At 38.4% G+C, this 26,214-nt stretch overlaps 1 protein-coding gene and 1 long non-coding RNA gene across 2 annotated transcripts in view; one reads left to right on the top strand and one right to left on the bottom strand.

The window, feature by feature from the left end:
* The window catches only part of SLC9A9 (solute carrier family 9 member A9), a 586,998-nt gene that overhangs the window by 450,734 nt on the left and 110,050 nt on the right, over window positions 1–26,214 (top strand). The window contains exon 13 of the mRNA XM_005546010.4: window positions 16,108–16,162. Within this exon, the coding sequence (XP_005546067.2) occupies window positions 16,108–16,162 (55 nt within the window). The remainder of the gene's footprint in view (window positions 1–16,107; window positions 16,163–26,214) is intronic.
* On the bottom strand, window positions 3,531–16,268 carry LOC102115314 (uncharacterized). The gene is made up of 3 exons (XR_012430786.1): window positions 15,859–16,268; window positions 14,269–14,396; window positions 3,531–3,913 (listed from the first exon to the last, which is right to left on the bottom strand). It is a non-coding gene; the product is annotated as an uncharacterized lncRNA (long non-coding RNA).

The raw sequence follows: 26,214 nt of genomic DNA, 5'->3' as shown, positions 1-26,214 counted from the left end.
CACCACTGCTCTCTAGCCTGGGTGACAGAGTGAGACTCTGTCTCCAAAAAAAGAAAAAAAAATTATACAAAAAATTAAAAACTCTTGAGGTGAAAGTATAATAACAAATGAAAAATCTCCTAAAAGGGCTCAACTATATATTTGAGCTAGAAGAAGAAATAGTCAGTGATTGAACTTGATGGCACATCATCAGAAAGTATATAATCAGAAAAACAAGAAGAAAAAATGAGCAGATAATTAGAGACCTCTGAGATACCATTTGGAACACCAACATGTATGTAATGGAAGTTTTCGAAGAAGAGAAAAGGAAGAAAAAATAATCTAAGAAATAATAGCTGAAAACCTCCCAAATATGATTTTTAAAAATCAATCTATACCCTCAAGAAGTTCAATGAATTACAAGTAGGGAAAACAAAAAGCCATATCAAGACAAATTATACTCAAAATGTTGAAAGACAAAGTGAAAATCTTGAATGCAATAAGAGAAGTTATTCATCACACACAGAACTCCAATAATAGGAATATCTGACTTCTTATCAGAATTAATGAAGTCCACAAAGCAGTGAGATAACATAAAGTGCTTAAAGAAAAACCCAACAGCAAGAACCCAATACCCAGCAAAACTATCTTTCAAAAAGGAAGACAAAGTCACATTTCCAAATAGAGACTGAATTTGTTGTTAGCATACCTGCCTGACAATAATTACTAAGGAAAATTTTTTAATAAAAGGAAATGACACCAGACTACAATTTAAATCCACGTGAAAAAAAAAAAAGTGCTGGCAAAGGTAACTATATATTAACTATAAAAAACAGCATAAGTATATATTTTATCTCCCTTCTTTTTAAAATTAAAAACAATATAAAATTATCTATAGGATATAAAGATATGTATTTGACAATAATAGCACAAATGAGGAGCAAGGAAAGGAAGCTGTAGTGGAACAAGGAAGTGGCATGAGACAGTAACTCAAATTCACAGGAAGAAATAAAGAGTAACAGAAGTAGTAAAAAAGATTAAAAGAAAAACTTTGTAAATATACTTTTTTCACAATTTTTAAAAAGATGTAAGATTGATATAAAGTAACAATAACGTTGAATTGTGTTTATAACATATACATGTGATATATATGACAGCACAAAGGATGTTATTAAATCTTATTTCTGATTCAGGAAGTAAGAGTGGAGCAAATGTTCTACATCTTACTGGAATCGAGTTATTATAAATCCAAAGCAGAGTCTAATAAATTGACATGTATATTGTAACCCCTAGAGCAACCACTAAGAAAAAAACAAAATTATTTTAAAAAATCAACAAATAAACATATACAAATAGCAAAATGGAAGAAGTAAATCCAATTATATCAATACCATTAAATGTGAATGAACTAAACAATGTAATCAAAAGGCAGACACTGTCAGACTGAATTGAAAAAAAAAAAAACTAATTTCAGCTAGATTCAAAGATACAAATATCCAGAAGGGAAACGGAAAGGGAAAGAGGATGGGAAAAGATATGCCATGCAAACAATAACCACAAGAGATCTGGAGTAGTATACTAATATCAGACAAATAGACTTATGAAAAAGCATGAGACACAAAAAGGGACACTTTATAATAATGAAAGGGTTAATTCACTTGGAATATATAACATTCATAAACAGAGATGCACTCAACAACAGAGTCCCAGGATACCTGAAACAAAAACTGACAGAAAAAGAAAAACATTAAAGAAAGTATCTTTCAATTCTACCAAAAAAAAAAAAAAACCACAAAAGTGCTAAGTAAATTGCTAGTTTGAGAAACACCACATTCTACCACACTACAATAATATTTGTAGATTTCAAGTTCACTTTGCATTGTTATATATGGACATCTCAAGCAATAAGTATGTTCCAATAATTTCTACACTTAAATCTTCTCATAGAAGTCTATTCATGCCAAAGGATTTTTAAATTTTTATAATTTCTTTTTATTCATTAAGGTAGGCAGCATGTCAAATTAAAATTTTTTTAAAAACTGTTTAATTCTTCTGTTGCTTACTACCAATGTAACTTTTCTCAAATTAGCTAATCTTTGTGGGTCTCAGTGTTCTTATCTTTAAAACGACATTGGTAGGGTGGTATCATCTGAGCTCCCTTCCACTTACAGTTCTGAGACTGGTGTTTTCACCATGAAAATGAACTATTTCACCAAGCTAATCATCAGGAAAGCCAGATTTCTAGAATCTAGATTTCTCCATCTGAGATGGTGAAATGTACCTCACTAGGGTAGAATTTCAGCTTCTAGAAAGACTTCTGAGAACTCTTAACATATGAACCATATGAACCTTGGTTCATATGGAATTCATAGGTTTAAGTTGGAGCACTCAATAAGCATATTTTGATTTAAGGCATCATAAGTGGATTATGTTCAGGAGCACTTTCATTCCTCCTGTGTAGGTCCTACTATATCTTATGATATGATCTGCACTCCTAACATCTGCCATTGTCAGATGTCACAACTCGTATGTGAATTTCTTGTGAAAACCTGAGCCAGACTAGGAATAGGAACAGTCTATGTCAAGTTGTACATGAATATTCAAGTACCTTAGAGAAACATTTAAAGACACAATTCTGACATTAAGGCTGGAAACAAAGCTATGTTTAAGATTTATTATATTTATGGATTTCTTAAGAAATTTCAAGTCCCTGAAAACTTAGTTTCCAGTTTAAGTGAAACCTTTTTACTGTTGCATGCTTACTAATGTGAATAGCTTTCTACATTAGTCTGTTGCCAGGTAGGAAAAACAATGGCACATTCAAGCTGAGTAAATTAAAGGAACTTAGTAAGGAACTATTACATGAGCTGGTTTTAGAAAACAAGGAATAGTGCAGTACCCCAGGACTGGAATCAATGGAGAGCAGTTACCAACCTATACCCAAATGGGAATATTTACCAGAACCCAGAGAGGGTAGCTGGGTAGGGTAAATAGAGAGGGATTAAGGAGCTGAGGCTTTGATAGAAGAATACAGACAAGCCTGGTGACCTGGCAGGAAGGAAGAAATAGATACCCTGTCTCACTCTCCTCTCTCCTTCCAATATCCTGCCAGTGCTTCCTATTGGCTAAACCAATTCAAGACCAAAGAGCACGATAACCCAAATGATGCCATCTACATTGGTCTGCATTCCAGAGTCCAGGATAATGTGGAGAAAAGGGAGTAGAGTAAATGTAGAGGGAAAAATGAAAAGGTCAGCAGTCCGGAAGATCCAAGGGTAAAATAGTAAAAACAATTACAAAGTTGTTATTTCACCCAGGATCAGGACTGGGGGAGGCAAACAAGGTACCTAGGATGCAAAATCTAAGGAGGCAGTCACTCTCGGGCTCATAAAAATGCTCAGCACTTGCATGATCCTGAGAGACAGGATGTCTTCCTTGCCTCACTCTAGTCCTGGCTCTGATTCAACCCAGTGATGACTAAAAGTTGCTTGACACAGAATTTTAAAAGGGAATGAATTATCTTTTTTTTTTTGCATTAATTCAGTCAAAAGTTTTTTTTAATTGTTTATTTCCTTAGGTTTTTGGGAAACAGGTGGTATTTGCTTACATGAGCAAGCTGTTTTGTGGTAATTTGTGAGATTTTGGTGCACCCATCACCTGAGTAGTATACACTGGACCCAATTTATAGTCTTTTATCCCTCACCCACCTCCCAGCCTTTCCCCTGAGTCCCCAGTGTTTAATGTATCATTCATAGGCTTTTTCATCCTCATAGCTTAGTTCCCACTTATGAGTGAGAACATACGATGTTTGGTTTTCCATTCCTGAGTTACTTCTCTTAGAATAATAGTTTCCAGTTCCATCCAGATTGCTGCAGATGCCACTAATTCCTTCCTTCTTTGTGGCTGAGTAGTAGAGAATGAATTATCTTTTAATCTGTAAGCATAAAAAGAACATTTTGTTTGAAAGATTTCAAAATATGTCTTTTGAATTTTTCCCCAAGGACAGCAAATAACATACTAGCCATATATGAAGTATCCAGAGGCTAGTATGTGTAATGGCTTGACATTATTATTGAAACCTAGATTTTTATTATTTTGTGTGGGTATTCATTTATTCTAGCTGCACATTTTTTCACACTTTAGCATTTTTGAAGTCAAGTGTGTCTCATAATCAATGGTGTCACAAATATAATTAACAGCATTTTTCTTCTTAGATGTACGTAAAGTAATGGTATGCCTTATTAACTACATCTAGGTTTGATGAAACTTACTGTATGTACTTTGAAGATATATATGAGTGTAACAAATTTTTCATGTCCACCACAATATCTAGCATATACTAATGGTCTTGATATATTCTCAACCGGTATTTCATGAATGAATGAGTGGGTGAATTAGTGAGTGAAGGAGAGAATTAATGAAATAGTCTATCTGCCCTGCTTTTAGGATGTGGATAGTGTGGTGTCAGGAAAAATATCAGTTCATATACAATAGTTGTTTAAGCTTTCATCATGATCTCCCAGAATGATAGGCCAAAACAGCCTGAATGTTACATTAGCCACGAGGATCCAATTAACTTTCATTATGTCATTTTCTGCAAAATTAATGCTAATTCTGTTTCCATGCTGTGCACTTTCCGTAGTCTTCATAACAATTTCAGAACCTGTTTTACAACATATTCTTGCTACTCTTTTCCTCTTTGCCTTTCTCTTCTGCTATAAGACAGCTTCTTCCCCATAGTATTGTTGCCAATTTTCATTCACTTTCCTGATTTTAAACCATTGATTCCAAAATCAAGGTACAGTTTTCATTATAATTCTAGTGTTAACCACAAATTCTTTCCCTTTTAAAATTTTAAATATTTAATTTCTTTTTAACATAGTCATGCACACAAGCATGCACTTCAGCCCAATGGTTAATAGCAGACTTGACCAGAGAAAAACATTATTTTTCTAGCGATTTACTTTAATCCATCTCAGCAAGAAACTGAAATGATTTTCTTCTCTTTTTATGTGTCATGCAGTAGCAGCTTCCTTGCTTACCCATTGTCTTTCTGTCAGCTTTCCTTTTAAAATTAAGATATTTATTCATTTTTAGCAAAAACCAAGATAATGCATTATTAAGACATTTCTGACTTGATTCTCTTCTGGGACTACGGAAAAAGTTTTTTTCACTAAAGTAAAAATAGAAGTGAAATATAGATATATATGTGGGTGTACATATATGTGTGTGTGTGTATATATATATATATACAACATCTGTGAATTAGTAGCATCTGGTCTTAATATGGTCTATAATATAATATGGTCTTACAGAATGTTAACTGCTCCAAATGAAAATAAGATTTCAGTTATTTGTAGAGATTGTAAATCAAATCTGCTTCCAATTGTGGGCTTAAACAACAGTTTTGGCAACCATTATATATCCCAAAGCTGTTTTAATTTTAATTTTAGTGATACATTAGTGTTGGTGAAACAATCTTCTTTGGCTATTTTTTCATGTTTTCAGTCCACGTGGTTAATAATTCTGTACCGTCTCCAGGATGTTGGTGATGGATAGCCTGAAGCAACAAATTTACTGGTGCAAAATTATTAAAGAAACCAATTGCAAGTGCTTTTTAATAGTTAATCTAAAGAAGTGGGTTATAAATTTTTCTTTTTTTGCTTTTAATAACTAAAATACATGGTGTTGTAATAACTTCAAATCCTCTTCCCAAACTCCATATGTTTTATATAATACATGAATATTACCTAATGTAGATTCTACATATTAGCTGTTACTATAATAATGTTGTGTCTCCAGCTCCCTTTTCACCCGCTGCCTTCCTTCCATGCTTCATGGTGGAGATACCTCTGTTGACCTTAGGCTTTTGTTCCCATCTCTTTCTGCTCTCAGGAATAAGTCTGATTCACTTGTATCTGGTGTGAATACAAGCTCAAATATTACCTCTCCTAAGTCCTTGCCTTGTAAGGCCTAATCTTCAATGAGGAATGAAGAGTTTTATCCTGTGCTAAGGAAGTCTAGGCATTGGCAGTTAGCGAAAGTCCTGATTTGGGAGGAAGCTTTCTCAAAACATCTTATAAACCATCTTTCCCTATTAATATGCAAAGCTGATCTGGTGGTAAGGGAGTGGGGGCGGGGGGCAGTTCAGCATCAACCATTAGAATTTTATGTTTTGAATGAGTTGTGTTGTAGGTACATATCCATCAATTTTGCAAAGCTTTGTTGTTTCCTTCTAAGGATTCTTTCCAAGATATCACTCCACAAAAATATTTGCTTTGGCTGGGTTAAATGTTATTTTGGATTATTGCATAGAGGAGTTTTACGGTTCTTTAAATATATTATATATATATTCCATGCATTCCCCCCTTATTGTCAAAATATACTTGTGATTTTGTAGATGATGTTCATGGGGAGAATATGCTCCTTGCATCAAGAGAACACATTCCCATTAAGGCTCCTTCCCTTCCAGGTTTCCCACTGAAGCCTGAGCACATCAAAGAGCAACAATGTGGAGACTCACCCTGAGATCTCACTGCTGACCCTGATGCACGCCAAGCATGGTCTTTAATGGCAAGCTGGGATTAGGCCACAGTTCTGCCTGGAGTTCCTCATAGCTTAGCGTTTCACTTGACAGTGAAAGTGAGGGAAGGAGATCCACTTCTGGCATTAGATCATTCTGTTTATTTAACTGTGAAATAACCACAGTGATTTTCAGGTTTTAGGTTTCCACTTCTTGCTCAGACCCCTGACAGCCTGGGATTTGTTTTTCAACCATTTATGGTTTCATACCAACATATAAAGCTGCTACAACTACTTCATATTCAGTAATAAAATGCCCCTCTTTTTTCCCATATAACTTGTTCAGTCTGACATTGTGAAGACTCCCCACCCAGTAACACTAGAATTTTAAAAAGCAAATCCACTTGAAAGGATGGCTTTTCTGGGGATGTGCATTTGACTCTGATAAATCCCTAATTGCCCAGGCAGGCCACCCAGAGTGAAGCCTTAGGGAAGAAAGGCCAGATGCCTTGATAAGCTATTACATCTGTCTTCCTACCAAAGGGTGTCAGTATGCTTGCAGCTTAGGTCAAAAGAAATCAGTCTGTGTATTCATTTTCAATCTAGTTTCTAATGGACTCTTATCTGTAGCCTGAAATTAGCTTACATCTTGGCAGAACTAAGTACTCCAAACTCAAGGGAAGTTGTGCCAAACATAAAGCACAGGATGTAGATCTGCATTTGTGTCTGTGACATGTACTTGCTTATTCATGTTTATTTTTCAAAGAACATAATGTTTTCAGCACACTTACACACTCCAAACTGTATATCTAAATTGTCAGACACATGTAAACACCGGCCACACATTTTTATCTCTGCACCCAGAACATCCCCACTCTTAGTCTTTACACTCCAAAACCTCCATCATAAACAAGCCTCCACTGGAATCAGAAATCACAAGGAAAATCACAGGTGAGGAAGGGTAAAACATAACTGTTTTGCTGGAAATCTTGACAGTTAAATCTTTTATTCAGGAGGCCTAAGTAGCAAAGACAACAATATCTATTAATACCACTACCACAACAAGAACAACAGCTACTGCTTCTAAGTATTTTCTAGGGGCCAGATCCTGTGCCAAGCCCCTTACGTGTATTATCCCACAACAGCCTATGACATACTTACCATTCCTATCTCCATTTTGTGGAAAAGGAAACCGAGGTACAGTTTCCTGCCTAAAGTCACACAGGGAAGTGATGGGAACAGCCAGTCAGAATGTCTAACTCCTAATGTTCATGCTCTGTGCCTCTTCTTAGCTGTTACCTAGTATTTTCAGTCAACTGTGTCAGCAAAGAGTTAAAGAGAGACCTGACCCTTCTTTAGTCTAGTCAACCCAACAGAGTTTCATGAAATCCATTCCATCTCCATAATCTCTAAGAGAAAAGTAAATGGCATATGGGCAACCTTGGAATACCAGGACAGGAATGGTGCATGAATCCTTGACCCAGCTGTTTTCAATTTGGTAGACAAGTCCCAGGGGTAGAAAAATTGACCTAGCAAAGCATATGAGTACCAGGCAATGACAGTGTGTCCATGCAGTGGTGGAAACCCAGAGGGGCACCACTGCTCTCAGCAGCATCCCAGCTCTGCATCTTCATCTCCTATGGGGGGGCTCACAATCATATCACATACTTCATGTCCCCAAATTATAGAACCCCCCTTTCTTCCTTCTTCTCCCTCTAACCCTTCTTAAATAAGATGTCCAAAGTGTCTTTAAATACTTGACATGCCACACCCTTCTCCAGCTTCTATGAATATTCCCAGTCCATTTATCTTGACCTTGAAGAACTCATTATCCCTTCCTTATTCTTAGACTTTACCTTTTGGTCAGAATCTCCACTTCAGACAAGCAACTAGACAAAACTCTGAGGGGGTTGCTATTTTTCTTGAGTTGATAACAATGTAGAGAGCTGACTCTGCTTCACTCACAATAGAAGTGCTCAGATCCAATCTTACTGACCCTGAGTTTCAGTTTTATCTTTCTAATAGGATGTCCCTTGGGGGAAATTCCCATGCACATGCTTCTCCTTCTTTAATATGGCTAATGGTAGGATGAACCATTCAACTGTCTGGAGTAGAAACTCAGAAACACCTCAATACTTTCCTCCTCTTCTTCCCACAGTGAGCCTGTCATGTGCAATGGCCCTCACCACCCCTTCATGTATATATCTCTGAAATCTATCTCTTCTTTTCCACCACTGCTAACTTAGTTAGACCCTAATGAACTCTTGGTTGGACCATTGCAATAGACTACTAAATGACCTCCATGCCTCCAGTTTCTTTCTTTTTTTTTTCTTTTCTATCCCAACCTGAAGACAACCACCAGTTTCTTAATATCACAATGTATACTTCCAGTGATCTTTCTAAAACATAAATGTAATTATTTCACCCCGTACTGCCTACAGAGAAACAAAAAATGCTTTCCTAAGCATAGCACTCAAGATTCTTCATAATTTGGCCTCATGTTACTTTCTGGTGTCATCCAAAGCAACTCTGTTCACCTCCATGTTTATGACCCTCGCAGTCTAGCCATACAGAGTTATTTATGATGTTCCAACCTACTTTGTTCTCCTATGCCTTTGCCCACGCTGTGCCTGGAGTCCCCTCCCCTAAACTTCTCTCTTACCATTAACTTTTCAGTGTCCATCTCCTCTATGAAACTTACCTAAATGCTCCATAGCTCATCTTGATTGGGCTCTTTGTTGGTGTGTTCAAATAATTAATGTACAATGCTTATCACACCATACTGTAGTTCTTTGCTTCCAATCTGTTTTTCCCATTAGATCTTGGGTCACTGATGGCAGGAATCCTATCATTGACCTTTATATCCTAGCGTCTGTCATTTATGGAAAAGCCACTCTTGTCTTTAACCTATATTGTATTTATGACTCAATTTAGGGTACATCCATTTCTCTAATAATAACAGCACTAACAGGGAGAGCATCAACTAATATTTCATGAGTGCTTCCTAGATGGCAGCCAATATTTTATATATTTTATTAACTCATTTCATCCTTATAATAGCTCATGAAATAGATACATGCTTATCCCCACTTATAGTTGGGAAAACTGAGATTTGCAAAGGTTAAGTAATTTGTCTCAAAGTTATGCAAGTAGTAAATAATGGAAGTGAAATTTGAATCCATGCAACCTGATTCCAGGGTCCAAATTCTTAACTACTGTGCCACACTTAAATTACAAAATGAACCAAAGTGAGTTTTTCCGCTTACTTTAGTTCATTTTCTTGTTTCCCAAATTGAAATTAAAATATTTGAATTATTAACTGTATTAATGTTGGTCTTACACAAGCTCTGGGATTATTTAGTCAAATAATACAGGGTACAGTCGCAGATGTTGGCCCCCAAGTGATATTCTCATGGCTACGCAATAGTCCCCAAACCTCAGTGGGTATCTTTCAGACGCCTCCATTTCAAGCTGAATTTATGTGCTCAATATCCAGCCACTCTTCCCTTACTGAAAATGTCATTTTTTAGACTTTGCCATCAAAAGCAGGTCTTAGAGGAAATAATGTATCTTCCCCACCACCCAGGCCCTGTCAGCAGGGGGCTCAAAAGAATCAAAACTGCACCTAAGACTACTGGAATTCACAGGATGAAACTAAGCCCTAGTAGTATTTCAGTGCCTTTCAGAGGCGCTAAGTGATAAGAATCAGAGTGGAATTTGTTGGCTTTAATGGGAAAAGTGAGCCTTTTGTTAGTTACCTTGCTTTCCCTCTAAGAAAAACCCAACTTTGGGGCATTTTTTTTTAAACTATGGTTGGGTATAAGAGCATCCCGAGATTTTAATATGTCTAATAAAACTCACCAAAGAATGGAAGCACAATAGGAAGGGAGGGTGCATTATGGTGCACAAGAGATGTGTTGTGCTCTGAAAATGGAGCTTGATGCTCGTTGTAAATGAGGAACCCGGAGTGAGATGTATGAGGGCACAGCTGGGAATATGTGCGAAGCTTGCCTTCATTTCCATTTGAATACCATAGAGGCAGCACTCAACTTGCTTAAAATTAAAAGGTACATCAGGAATGCAAAACATCATATAAAATTTTAACCAGCCTTTTTAGTTGCTTTCTAATTCTTTACTGGTTCTTTATTTCCCTATATTTTTTCTATATTTTTTCCTCTATATTTTCTTGGGCTGTGTGGTTATTTATCCCTCCACCCTCGGCTCACCTTTTCTAAGGCTGCATGCACCTTTACAATTATTTATCCACCGCGGTCACCTATTCTTTATAATAATGTATTTCTTTCTCTTTCTTTCCTTTTCACCTTCCTTTTGTTTGCTTGCTTTCTGCTCAGCTCCTCCCTTTTTCTTCTTTCTCCTTGCTCCTCAGACACCATCTTTTCCTTCTTTGTGGCCTTGTTACCCTAACTAGTCTACCAATAAATTATAAATAATTCAAAACCAGGCGAGGCACAATGGCTCACACCTGTAATCCCAACACTTTGGGAAGCCAAGGTGGATGGATCACTTGAGCCCAGCACTTCGAGACTAGCCTGGGCAACATGGCAAAACCCTATCTCTACTGAAAATTCAAAAATTAGCTGGATGTAGTGGCACACGCCTGTAATCTCAGCTACTCGGGAGGCTAAGGCAAAAGAATCACTTGAACCCAGGAGGTAGAGGTTGCAGTGAACCAAGAACATACCACTGTACTCCAGCCTGGGTGACAGAACGAAACTGTGTCTCAAAAACAAAAGAAATAAATTTAAAAAAAAATCAAAACCTAGGAAACTTGGCCCTCTTTAAACAGAAACAATGTTTTGCTATGAGACCAGAAATCCTTGCTATACACTAGCTGCTCCCTGTGGCTCAGTTGTGGTTGTTGCTATATATTCAAAGGTTGCCCAGTGCAGAAACAAGTACTAGGAGGGCTTATCTCTGAAAGTAATAAGTAACTGAGCTCTGGCCCCACTGATAAGTACTGAAATATAATAATATCAATAATAGCTGCTAACATTCTTAAAAGCTTACTATATAACAGGTCCTAAATTTTCTCATTTAGTCCTCACCACAACCCTGTGAAATGGGTTCTCTAATTATCCCCATTGTACTAGTGAAGAAACCAAGATGGAGACAGAGTGAGTGACACAGGTCACAAAACAAGTGAGAAGCAGAGCCACATTTCTCAACCCAGGCAGTCTGGCTACAAACCATCCTCTTGACAGCTGGGTTTCACTGACCCTTCAACAACTACAGGGTAATCATGAAGGCCAGATTCCAACTAGGGCCAATGTATACTGTAGAGCTTGCCCTGCATGGTTGGGTATAACCAGACAGGTGAGCAAAGGGTGAGCCAGGGTTGCCACAGACAAAACAAGGTGATCTCTGGTGCCCAGAAGGGATTCTGTTTGGGAGCAGAGAGTAGAGTTGGAGGAGTACAGCTACTTCACTCCAAGTCTCAGTAACTTCTAGTGATGGGAGATCTGAGACCTAGGAAGGGCATCGTGGTGGATGGGCCAGGATGGTGATCAGACAGAAGGGAGGACAGTGCTTGGAGTTCAGGCAGGGTATCTCACAAGTTCAGTGGTAGCCAGCATGGCCCAAAATACCAGCCTGGAGTTTGGAGGGAGGGGGTCCAGTCCATGGGAGAGAAACTGGCAGATTACCGTTTGGCCAGAGCTCAGGGACTGTATTTGGTACCAGGGCTCAGAAACAAGGACGAGTCCAGTTACCGAATCCAGGACACTGTCCAGGTCAGATGAGCAGAAAGGGTAGCTAGCTTAACATTGAGGGAGAGGTGCTAAAGACCCTTGGATGTCACCTAAGGAGGTTGGACTTCATACTGTGATCTCACCTAGGGGGCTGCTATATACATGTAACACCACAATCTGGGACGATATTATGTCTTCTTTCTAATAACCTCTCAAAAACTCATTATGTATAAATGATCTTTTGTGCACAAAAGTGGATGTTCATGCATTAAAAAGGGCTGTAAAAAGTTTTTGAAAGTGAGTGGACACATGGTTAACCCTAAAATAACATCAGTTTCATATTCTGACTTGCTTTCTTGAAGAGGAGAGTAAGAGATACAGATGTAGTTGGCATGTTTGCATACCCCCGGGATGCTGTGTGAAGGTGCCATGCATGTCTATGTCAGCTTATATATCACAAACGAGAAAAGGCAGAAAATTGCCCTCCAAGGCAATGGAAGTTGGTCTGAGGGTGTGCAAGGGTATTATAAGAACAATTGTGTGTGATTGTAAGTCCTCCTATAATATTTGAATTAGATAGATAGGTAGATAGCTAGCTAGCTAGCTAGCTAGCTAGCTAGCTAGCTAGCTAGCTAGATAGATAGATAGATAGATAGATAGATAGATAGATAAAATAAAAATAAATTTGTCAGGGTTAGTCCTACAATAAATTAAAAGGGGTGGGGGTCATAGGGACAATATGTTGACATATTGTCACAGCCAGGAAAAATAAAGGCAATCTAACTGGCAGATATGAGAATTAAAAAAAAAAAAAAAAAAATGACAGTAGCCAGGGACCATTTATTGTGGTCATAAAAAGGTTCATACACCTCTCGGAAATCATTGTAATGCAGCAAGTGTTAGACTTTATGGGACCAGTTGCAATATTGAGTCCCCAGTTAAGATTAGAATATCCCCCTTACACCCTATTTAAGGAGGCAGGTAGCCAAGAAACATATATTAGCCAGATTTTCATCAAAAGTACCTAATATCACAAGTGAAAGAAGGCATTGTTTCCTTCATGGCACTTAAGCTGTGGTACATTTTTTATATTATCCTCATTGAACCTCCCAAACTGTATGCCCTGTGCAGGCGAGGACCATGTTCACCCTGGTTCCCCAGGAGAGAAGCACCTTTCATGGAGGTTGACTTTCCTCAAGCCACTTGTGGCATTTGTCCTGCTCTGGACCTGCCCTGAGATGAGATGTGGGAGGAGGTACAGGCTTCTTCCCAATCAGGCCTCTGAGATGCCTTCCACTGAGTCCCCATCAACTGAAAGAATTTCATCCACTTCCTCCGCCCCATCTAGCTGTGCAGGAATGTCTTCTGTGATTGCTGCTGTGAAGAAAAGCTTTCACTTTAGTGAAAGGCCTCAGTACTGCCTCAAACGTTAAATGTTGGGCTTCTTGTAAAATTCTGTTTTTGTCCTCTCCAGGTTTCTAGACAGAGACCTAGGAAAAGGCCCTAAGCAGATACAGTGGTGGGAGCCCCATGACCCTCATTTCAGTTCACTGCCAACCTGGGTGCCCAGCAGCTTCGTCCGTGAGATCTGGGCTTATCCAGCAATGAAGCCTCTAGGGAGCAGCCAGCACCTGCCGGAGGGCTCTAATCCACCACACAGCTGTGAAAGTGGCCTAGCCCCGTAAGAGAAGTGGGCTGGGAGCCTCTACACCTGGGTTCCACTGTCAGAGCCAGGCCATCCCCACCCCTCTCTACACTGCTGTTCTCCCCTCTTCCCTTCGTCCCTTGGTCCCTTCCCCTCTCCTTTCTCCTCCCTCCTTCCCCTTTCCTTTCTCCTCCCTGACATCCTTTCCCTCTCTCCTCCCCTTTCCTTTCTTGTTACTTCTCAGATGACATAGATCAAATTGCTCGTTTTCCTACTCCAAGAAGCAAAGGTTCCTCCCCTCCAGAGGCTCTTCCCAGTGCCCTAAAGGCAAAAACTTCAGCACAGAATAAATAGCTATGAATTTGCCCCCCTTGGTTAGAGAGACAGGGCTATTCATGTCCACAAGACACTTACCTGTGAAGAATCAGAAGTATTTTAAACAGGTGGGACTTTACTGTTACTGTTCTCCTTATAAAGAGTTACACATTTGCTTGACTGGAGGCTTCTCATGTGGCTTTGCTTCCCCCACCCCAACAGCAGGCCTGGAAGATGATTACAGAGGTGTTTATGATGAACAAGAGTTGAAGAAAAGTCCCTAAATGTCTAGCAAATGTGGATTCACAGGAAGGACTCTGGTGGAGCTTGGGCAAGACCTCTCCCCAGCCCTCCCCCCAGCCCTCCCACCCTGCCCCACTCCAGCTGAAGCAGGCAGAGGGACGCTCCCTGGAAACAGAGGAAGTTTGAGTTTCAGGGCCCCTCACTTGGTCTGGCCCTCCAAGGCCCTGGGAAGATCCCCAGTACTGTGTTCCCATGGTCTCATATTTTTGTAAGATTTGCAAAAAAATACATAGTTTCAACACAGTTGGGTTCAACTGCTGTTTCTTTCCACTACAGCTGCCTTTTCCTCATACTTCTCCTCTGATCAGATGGTATTGGAATAGCTGTGGGCATTTGGGGGATCCAACTAAGGGGAAACTGAATTGAGAGTGAATTTAGTTTAGATTGAATGGGATACATTCGTGTGGGCTGCAGTCACTTCTGTGCATGGCTAAGCCACTGCTGTCCACCCCAGAGTAGGAATGGCTAATGCACAAGTCTGAATTAAATATAAACGTGTCCTATGGTGCCTGGCATCAGAAGTCTGTGGGTAGTGAAGGAAAAACAAGGTTTGAGATGCATTGAGCCAGGCTGGAGACTCTGTTGAAAATTCTTCTAATCATGAGATATATAAAATGCAGTTTTCATTGATGCCTCATCAAAATGGAAATTCAGGAATATATTCAATGACAAAGCATGTACACTGATAAGTACACTGTGCATTGCTTATGGGAATTGCATAAAATAAAATTTATCAGAAATCTTGCATTTGCGGGACCTTACCCTGTAGCAGTGAGGCACATAGCAAGCATGTCTGTGTGTAAGAAATCGTGCCTTAATGCCTTCCAACTATCAACAATTTTTATCAGTCTTGCTAGAGGAAAGACTGCCTTATCTTTTTATTCTCTAATACAAAATCATTATCATATAAAGAGAGGAGCAAAGTTAGGAGGCAAAAATTCCAGAAGAAAGTTATTTTAGCAGTGTGTCAGACAGTTAATTAATTAAAATGTTTTGTGTTTGTCCTGGGCTTTGAGAGGTCTATTGCAGTTGCCAGCTTTAAAAACATAGTAATTTTTTTGTGACTTATCCTTCTGAAGAGTCACTTTCACTCCCAATTTTGTATTTATATTTTTGTATTATTTTCCTTAAAGAGAGAGCCCCCAAACTGTATACGCCTCAGACTCCACAGTCTGAATCCTCCCTATGGGGAAGTCTCTAGAAAAACGTTCTGTTTACTCTGCCTCAGGAAACACTGCTCCAGGCTGGACACACACATTCCCAGGACATTTTGGTCAATGGGTGGTTGCCGAGGTACCAGGCCATCTTCTCTCCAGAATGTGTGTTTTTGGGACTATGGAGGACTTTTTCCTGATGGCTGCTATCCTAGGTTTCAGGGATGCTTACCTTGCCAGGAAAGACAGTAGTGAAGAGCTGCTGTTGATGCTTAACTTCTCCAGCATCCTGAGGCCCAGCTGTTCAAGTTCTTATTTTGGTATAAATCTGAGGTTCTTTTGATTCAAGTAGAGGTAGGATAGTTTTCTGCCAAATCTTTTCTCAGATACACATTTTGTTTGGGTTAGGTCATCTGACACGCAAGACTGTCTCATTCCTTCTGCAGCAGGGGATTGACCAGTTTTCGGTTTTCTTTAACAGAGTTGGCGTGGACCTGGATGAAAATTTGAAGGAGGATCCCTCCTCACAGCACCAGGCAAGTCAAAGAAACCAATGCACAGAATATAGAGATATGATTGTTCTGTTCCATAGGCTGTTCCATGTTTGTCCAGCATGTGACCAAGGAGCTATTTCTAAATGGAGCTTCCTCTGCTGATAAAACAAATGAGATTACAATAAAATACAAGGGAATTCAGGGTGTTGATAACTTCTAGCATATGAATGCTTAGAACTAGCATGTACTTGCAAGCCTCTCTATGGCAGCACGAAGCCTGAAAACTTTACAAAGTACAAGCAATACCATGATGGCTCTTAGAATGAGGCACTCCATAGTTAAAATCCCTACCCAGCAACTTGCTAGCTAGCCGACTCAGTGAAATTTACACTAAGTATGTCCAATGCATGTTGCACAAACAACAAATTGACTTATTTCTCCTGGACGGCTTCTCATCCGGTCTGAGGCCCAAGAAACTGTCTAGGTGATCCATTCCTGACTTAATTGAACAACAATTATCTACAGAGACCTGAAAATCCTTTGGGGTAATTGTTTAGAACAATGAGCTCTTCCCTGATATATTAGTTCGTTCTCACAATGCTGATGAAGACATACCCAAGACTGGGTAATTTATACAGGAAAATGGTTTAATGGACTTACAGTTCCACATGGCTGGGGAGGCCTCACAATCAGGGCAGAAGGCAAGGGGAAGCAAGTCACATCTTACGTGGATGGCGGCAGTCAAAGAGAGAGCTTGTGCAGGGAAACTGTTTTTAAAACCATCAGATCTAGTGAGACCCATTCACTCTCACAAGAACAGCATGGGAAAGACCCGTCACCATAATTCAACTACCTCCCACCAGGTTCCTCCCACAGCACATGGGAATTTTGGGAGTTATAATTCAAGATGAGGTTTGGGTGGGAACATAGCCAAACCATATCACCTCAAGTAGGGGAAATGCATTCTCCAAACTGAATTTGAACCAAACGTCAAAGTAGAATCTATCATTGTCGGTTTTGCACTAGCCATTTTAAACTCAGTACTTGACACAAATAAGCAAATGCAGGGAAATTTTACACCTTTTTGCTGAAATTAGAAGTAGACAGACATAGATGTAATAGGAGAATATCATAAATAAGTGATATTACTTAATGAATTGTGTTATGAGCATATTTGTATTCTAAGGGACTCCCTCTCTTTTATTTCATGCTTATTTTTCCAATAATGCCATCAATGAGGCACAATTGGTGAGTTTTCCTGGGCAAGACACTGCTTTCCTGGCACACACAGATGAGACAAAGAAAGGAGCCTGTGCTCTGCGGAAAAAGCTGGGAAATTAAGTTGGTGATGATCCTGGCTCTCATGTACTTTGAGGTTTTTTGTCACATGTGTTCCAAGGCCAGGCAGTTTCCACAGACTCCATTGTCCAGGAAACACACCTAACTGCAGGATGGAGCACAGCAGGGGTGCCCAAAGCACTGGGATTAGAGCCAGCCTGGTGACCTTAGAAAGGAGATCAAAGCCCATCTCCTTACACTGGTGGGCTATAATGAATAGTCAGTAATGTCTGGTGGTGGCTGATTTTTAAAAAGCATTTTCATCTTGTATCAGTCAAATAATTCATTCTCCTACCTTCAAGCAAAACTTTTATCTAAATTTTGTCCTTCTTGCATACCTTTTTCTTTAAAAGAAGAAAAGACACAATTATAAAATTCATCAAATAAAATTCTCTATCTTCTAAATGCCTAATATTCTACAATCATATATACCATTATCGGTAAAAATTTCCTACTAGCCTAAATGCTTTCTTTTATAATTTAAATGTATTTTATTTTATCTCATTCATGTGACACTTTAAAACAAAGTTCATTATTAAATCAGTAACAACTCTTACCTGAAGATATTGTAGCAATAAAAGTCACTTTTTTATTAGAGAAATAGGATAGCATAACATAGAACAGTGAAAACCCTGTGATATTTGGGGTCTTGGGCAAGGTGTTTACGCCTTTGGGTCTCAGTTTCCCTCTCTATAAAATGTAAATGATAACGTCTACCTCTCCAGGCTGTTATTTATGATAAGGAAAATTGGGTTTATGAAAATGACCCAACTTAATTAAGCTAAACCCATCTCATTTTATGAATGATTGGAGACAGCTTAAACCACCACATATAATAATAGTAAAATATTTTTATAGAATTTAAAAAATCAGTAAAAAATATTAATAAGAGCAGATAGTCAAAACTAGAGGGGTAAAAAGAATCATGAATAAGCAGATCATAAGGACTTATATACTTGCTGTAGTCAAACCATAAGTAAGCTTTCTGATGGCCAAAGGGGAAATAAAGAAATAATAATTGGTAATTTATTAAATTCATATCATTAGAAGGAAAAATCATACCCTCTCCTCAAGTGATACAAAACATCACTATGTTTTTAAAGAAATCTCTCACTTGGGGCCTCCTGTAGAGGACACATAAAGCACTATCTAAATGTTAAGTAAGTAGCATTATCATTGGCATGGCTCTTCCTGAACTGCTGCTACCTACAAATTATTTTATTTTTAAGAAGTATCCTATAAGTGTTCTTATTCATGATAATGTTTGATTACCAAAGAAGTTACATTTCAGAAAGAGGTTTTCTCCACATATTGGGATAATTCTTATCTTCAGTATCAAGTACAGGAAACAGTGGGCTCTGATGGGAGGTAACAAGCTATAGTGTCCGCACAGCTGCCACTGAACCTGGACCATTTTTTGGTACTTTCCAAACTGTCAAGAACCTCTCTGCTCTCATTTTGCCTGGCAACACCTGTCTTCTTATCAACATCTCTTGCTCTGTTGGATTATATAATGTAACCCCAATTCTTAGGAGGATTGTATGTTTCCCCATGATTTGCATTTATTAAACTGGGTTTGCATTAACAAATAGGTTAATCCTTGTAATGGGCAGGCTTAATATATAAACAAAAGACCCTTCTTACTTACCAAAAGCTAAAAATTTTGCAGGTAGTTATAGTTGTTGCTGATTATACACTCTCAAAATCAAGAATAAACTATATAATTATATATATTTAAAATTATATATATTAATATGTTTTTAAATTTTTTCTTTGCTCTCTGTTGTGGAAAGTAAAATAACTTTTGGGAATGTGAACTTGTAGCTGTGGCTAACTACTAATGTCACAACTTTCCTTTTTGCCATACAATATGTTTAGAATGTGAATGGTGTTACACGATTATTTGCACCAGGCACAAAAGCTTTAGAAAGTATGTTCCATATGCAGATATTACACTCTGGATGTATACTTCATGCAAACGTGCTAATCTGAGAACTGGAAGATATTGCAGTTGTGAATTTCATGCCTCTTAAACGTGAAAAACAAAACCCTCAGGTAGCCTCCCACACAACAGGAAGTTTCCCTTGTAATTGACTCCTTGTACTTGAAAGCACACCTTTTCAGAGTAGGTGATTGTCACTGGAGCACCATACTTGCCTTCAGTCTTTTAATAGAAAACTCCTGCTACTCAAGGAAGGCTGCCAGTATTGCTTCTCTTTTTCCCTTTTGCCATTTGATCGTACTCATTCCCATATTCTTTGGGCACTAGCTATTATTCTTAACACTGCTCTAAGCACCTAATACGCGTTTGCTCACTTAATTTCCAAGATAACCCTGAGTGGGTACTATAATTATCTGCATTTTACAAATAAGGAAATTGTACACAGAGACAAAACTTGCCCAAGAACACACAGAAGGGAGAGGTGGAATTTGAACCCAGACAGTTTGGTTCCAGAGTTTCCACTTAACTGGGATGCATGCATATATTCATTCATTTACTCATACAAGTAATTCTTGGTACCCACTCCTATGGCACTAACCTAGATGTGAGGATTCAGGAGTTACCAATTAAGTTGTCTTCCTCCCGAGTATATACTGTAATGGGGGACACTGATCAGAGAAAGGTAAACTACATTCTGTGCTTTCAAAGCATGATCACAATAAAGCAGGTCAGAGGATAGAGAACAGGGGAGGAGGCTTCTTGGTCAGGGTGGAAGTGGCATTTGATCAGAGGCCAAATGATGTGTGGAAGAAACAATCCATGTGAGAAGGGGTTGAGGAGAGGTGGTCTGGCAGAGGCTACAGCAAGTATGGAGGCACTGGAGTCACAATGGGTTATGGTGTGCACAAAAGCAGCAGGAAGGCCAGCATGGCTGGAGCTGAGTAAGCAGGGTGGGAGCGGATGGAGAAAAAGTGGGAAAAACAGACAGGGGCAGGGGCCAGTCCATTGCCCATGGTGTTAGGTTTGAGTTTTTTTCTAATGTGATAGACTCCCTTGATGGTTTGGTTTGGAGCTTGAAAGTAATAGAATTAGCCCATTAAAAAAAAATGTCTCCCCATTCCACCCTGCCAGCTGTTATGATGAGGATAATTTTCATCTTTTTACATACAATTTCATTTTCTAACACTATGCTTGTTTCTTTATGGTTTCTCGATGTTACCTTCCAAATTTCTTTTGTTTCTGAAAGTCCCTTCATTGAAATTCTGGTTTGGGTTGTCCTTTATTCTTGTGTGTAACCTGGGTGGATCAGTTCTGGTCACTGCAGCACATGAAAGTGAGCAGAGCTGAGAAAGGTCTGAAGAAGGGCAACTTCAATAACTGACAGAGGGACCTGCTGTCAGAGCAACGGGGATTAAAAGGATTAGGATTTTTCCATCAGAAAGACTAGAACGAAGAAGGGATACAACAAAGTATCTGTAAACATATGAAAGGTGTAAAGCGAATGAAGACTTGTTTGCTAACTCCCAGAAAACCATAACCTGGAATACCTTTGAAGCCTGGAAGAGGCCATGGGTGAATAATAGAAGTATTTGTTCTTCTGCACAATTGATAGTTCTTATTCACAGCCATCCAGAGTTGCAAGACTTGGAAATATAAGTAGGTTCAAGAAGGGAAGAGATTAATTTAGTAGATAGTGGGGTCATCATGGTCATTAAATAAAATTTTTCTTTGTGAATATTTTCAAATGTTCCTAATAAACAGAAAGATAAGATAATAATGAATCTCAACATACCCATCCCCTAAATTTAACAATTGTCAACATTTTCCATACTTTTTTCGTTTATTGCTCCTATGCTGTTGGAGTTAGTCTCATAGAATGTAAATTTCACACTGCACTTCCACAGATATTTCAGAAATAGAATACTAGTCTCAAAATTTGATGTGACCCAGGTGAGAGTTTTTGTAATGTCATGTCGTTCCAATGTCATTGTAACTAATGGTATTTTGAGAAAAATAAACATTTCAGAGAAAATATCTTGGGTTTTCCCTTGGCCAACATTAAATTTATTTTGGTTATACTTACTTATGGATTTTAGATTCAAAAGTATGTCCTCTCCCTACTAACTTTTTACTGCATAGGACTAAATTCTGTATTTTTATCTTACCAGTAGTTCCTGCAAGTACGTGTTCTAGAAAGTAGGAATGATAACAAGGAAGAAGTGGAAGGTGGTAGCTATACTTTAATGAGCATTTTTATATATTAAGTGATTAACAATTATATACATATGTGTATATATACATAATCACATTTAATCTTTGCCTTGACCAATCAAGATACCTATATCACTCCCGTTTTACAAATGATGAAATTGGAGTTCAAAGAATTAATTTTCCCAAGACAACAAACCAGTGATGGGCTGAACCAGAACTAAAGGCCAAAGCTGTTTCATTCTCACCATTGCACCACATCCAATCTATAAATGTGTTCTTTCTTCCCAGTAAGATAGCCTGTCAGTCAACATTTGAGTAATCCTTTCCCCATTAACTCCTGGTCAGCCTCATTTCCCAACCCTATCGAGAGTATCAAGCATATTCTCATTTCAAGAGGCTAGAGTATATTCCTCATCCTTGGAATCCTTCCCTTCACCCAAACCCAGTAAGCTATGAGTATGGGTCCATTGTCTAGGAGGTCTTTTCCTACTGCAAAGTGTGTCATCCTTCACTCACAGTGCAGCAGGCTCTACTGTCTCCCAGGAGGAGAGGGCCAACCTGCATCATTCTCTGCTTGTTACTTCCTCCCATCAAGGGTTGAGTCTTTAGCTCTTATTCATGCAGATGTCTAAAGGAAGAACATACCAGACAAGACAAGGGTCCTGAGGCAGGAACATGCCTACCTATTCGAGAAATAGCATAGGTGCAAGTATAGCTACAGTGAGCCACCAAGAGTATTATAAGCTATGAGTCAGAGATACAGACACGATCAGTTATCTATTGCCACATAATGCTGCATAACAAACAAAATCTCAGAGGCATGAACAATAAATACTTATCTCACAAGTCTTTGGGGTTCAGTTTTTCTACAGTGGACTTGTTCATATATCTAGGGTCAGCTACAATTTGCTAGATAACTGCTGATCTTAGCTACGCTTGCTCATATGTCTGGAGTTGGAGAGCTGTCGGCTGATCTAGGATAACTTTAATAGCGATGACTTAAGTGCCTCAGCTGTGTACCACATGATTCTCATCTCATCTGGGACCAGTGGGCTACCCTGAGTGTGTCTTTCTCCTGGCCATGACAGAGGGCAAGAATGTAAGCAAAAACAGGCAAGGTTTCTTGAGGCTGAGCATCAGAAGTGATATGTTGGCACTGCTGCTACATTCTGCTGAGCAGAGAAAATTACAAGGTCGTCCTAAAAAACAGATGTATGAATAAATGACTCCTATTTGGTCAAAAGAACTGCAGATTTACATGGAAAAGGCTGTGGATACAGGGATGAAAAAAACGGCACCTCTAATGCAATTAGTCTGCCATATATTAGGTCACATGGGCCAACGTAAACCGTTTGGACCTTATAGTAATCTGTACAGTTTCAGACTTTCGAAATGTACTGATACTTATTTTATTGATTCCAATTGATATATCTTGGGGAATATTCCGTGTGTACTTCAATGTGTATTCTTGCAACTGTTTCAATACTATACCAAACAACTGCAGAATCCAGTTGGCATAGCTCAGTAAGTGCAAATTATGTCAACCTGTTTTTGTCTACTTATTTTATCAGTTACTGATAAAACCTCCAATCAAACAATTGAACTCATGGATCTAGAGAGTAGAAGGATGGTCAGAAGTGTCTAGGAAGAATAGTAAGGGTTTGGGGAAGTGGGAAAGGTGGGGATGGTTAATGAGTACAAAAAAATAGAAAAGATGAATAAGACCTACTGTTTGATAGCAAAATAAAGTGACTCTAGTCAATAATAACTTAATTGTATATTTTAAAATAATTTAAAGAATGTAACTGGTTTGTATGCAATTCAAAGGATAAATGCTTGAGGGGATAGATACCCCATTCTCCATAATGTGCTTATTTCACATTGCATGCCTGTATCAAAACATCTCATGTGCCCCATAAATATATATACCTACTATGTACCCACAAAAAATGGTTTTAAAAAATAATTTAAACATTTAAAATAAAACCTCCAATTATAATTAGGAATTTTCCTGTTTCTTTATCTGTTAAATAGTGCTTCATATGTTTTCACCGGATATAGAATTCTGGTTTGATGGTTGTCTTCTTTGAAAGTCAACGATTTAAAAATCACATTGTGTTGTGTTCTGGCCTCCTTTTTTTTTGTTGTTTTTGTTTGTTTGTTTGTTTGTTTTTGTTTTGTTTTGTTTTGAGACAAAGTCTCGCTGTCTCCCAAGCTGGAGTGCAGTGGCGCCATCTCGGCTCACTGCAAACTCCGCCTCCCGGGTTCACACCATCCTCCTGCCTCAGCCTCCCGAGTACCCGAGTAGCTGGGACTATAGGCGCCTGCCACCACACCTGGCTAATTTTTTGTATTTTTAGTACAGACGGGGTTTCACCGTGTTAGCCAGGATGGTCTCAATCTCCTGACCTCGTGATCCGCCCACCTCGGCCTCCCAAAGTGCTACAGGGATTACAGGCGTGAGCCACCGCTCCCGGCCTCTGGCCTCCATTTTTTCAGATAGAAGTCAGTTGAATTTTTTTTAATTTCCTGGAACATAATATGCTCCGTCTTTCCCTGGTTGCTTTTAAGATTTTTATCTTTATCTCTAGTTTTTAGAAGTTTGATTCCTATATGCCTAGGTTTTTAAAAATTTATCCTAATTTGTTTTCACTGAGTTTCTTGGAACTCTCGGTTGATATTTTCATCAAATTTTGGAAATATTCAACTATTGCTTTTTGAAAAATTTTTGTTCTCCATGTTCGTACTGCCCTCTTTCTAGCCCTCCAATATTATATATATTAGGCTACTTAATATTTTTTCTCATATCACTTAGGTATTAGTCTATTTTAATCTTGTTTCTCTGTGTTCTACAAATTGCATAATTTTTACTGATCTCTTTTCAAGTTCACTGACACTTTCTTCTTAGTATCCAATCTGCCCTTAAGCTAATCTAGTAAATTTTTAATTCCAAATATTGTACTTTTTGGTTCTAGAAATTTTTAATGGCTTTTTTTTTCTTTCTCTTTTTACTATTTCAGTGGCTTTGGGGATACAGCGGTTTTTGGTTACATGGATGAACTATAAAGTGGTGAAGTCTGAGATTTTAGTGCACCCATCACTGGAGTGGTATACATGGTACCCAATGTGGAGTTTTTTAATCCTTAGCTCCTCTCAACCTCCCTCTTCTAAGTCTCTCAATTTCATTGTGTCACTCTGTATGCCTTTACATACCCATAGCTTAGCTTGCATTGATAAATAAGAACAAAAGTTATTTGGTTTTCCATTCCTGAGTTATTTCATTTAGAATAATGGCCTCTCACTCCATCCAAGTTGCTGCAAAAGACATTATTTCATTCTTTTTTATGGCTGAGAAATGTTCAGTGGTATATATATACCACATTTTCTTTAGCCACTCATTGGCCAATGGGCACTTAGGTTGGTGCCATATCTTCACGGTTGTGAATTGTATTGCAATAAATGTACACGTGCAGGTGTCTTTTTGATATATGGACTTATTTTCCTTCGGGTAGATACCCAGTAGTGGAATTGCTGGATCAAATGGTAAATCTACTTTTAGTTCTTTAAGAAATCTCCATACTGTTTTCCATAGAGATTGCACTAATTTAAATTCCCATCAGTAGTGTATAAGCATTCCCTTTTCATCACATTCATGCCAACAACTATTGTTTTTTGACTTTTTAATAATGGCCATTTTTGCAGGAGTAAAGTAGTATCTCATTGTGGCTTTAATTTACATTTCCCTGACAAATAGTAATGTTGAGCGTTTTTTCATATTTTTTTGCCATTTGTATTTCTTCTTTTGAGAAATGTCTATTCACGTCATTTGTCCACCTTTTGATGGGATTATTCTTGATCCGATTGAGTTCCTTATAGATTCTGGATACTAGTTTCTTGTCAGATGCATAGTTTGCAAATATTTTATCCCATTCTGTAGTTTTCTCTATTGATAATTTATTTTGCTACACAGAAGTTTTTTAGGTTAATTAAGTCCCATTTATTTTTGTTTTAGTTGCATTTGCTTTTGGGGTCTTAGTCATTAATTCTTTGCCTAGGTCAATGTCCAGAAGAGTTTTTCCTAGGTTATCTTCTAGAATTGTTATGGTTTCAGGTCTTAGATTTATGTCTTTAATCCATCTTCAGTTTTTTTTTTTAATAAGGTGAGAGAAAGAGAGGTTCACTTTCATTCTTCTGCATGTGGCTATCCAATTTTCCCAGCACCATTTAGACCGTTCCATTGGTCTATGTATCTACTCTTTTACCAGTACCATGCTGTTTTGGTAACTATAGCCTTAGTAGTATAATTGGAAGTCCAGTAATGTGATGCCTCCAGATTTGTTCTTTTTGCTTAGGATTGCTTTGACTCTTCAGGCTCTTTTTGTTCCATATGAATTTTAGAGTTGTTTTTTCTCCTTCTGTGAAAAACGATAGTTATTTTGATAGGAACTGCATTGAATCTGTAGACTGCTTTAGGCGGTATGGTCACTTTCATGATATTGATTCTTCTAATCTATAACTATGTGATATGTTTCTATTTGTTTGGATCTATGATTTCTTTCAGCAGGGTTTTTGTAGTTCTACTCATAGAAATCTTTCACCTCCC

This window comes from Macaca fascicularis, chromosome 2 (assembly GCF_037993035.2).
Source record: "Macaca fascicularis isolate 582-1 chromosome 2, T2T-MFA8v1.1".
Taxonomy (NCBI): domain Eukaryota; kingdom Metazoa; phylum Chordata; class Mammalia; order Primates; family Cercopithecidae; genus Macaca; species Macaca fascicularis.
This window is presented reverse-complemented; position numbering and strand designations above follow the sequence as displayed.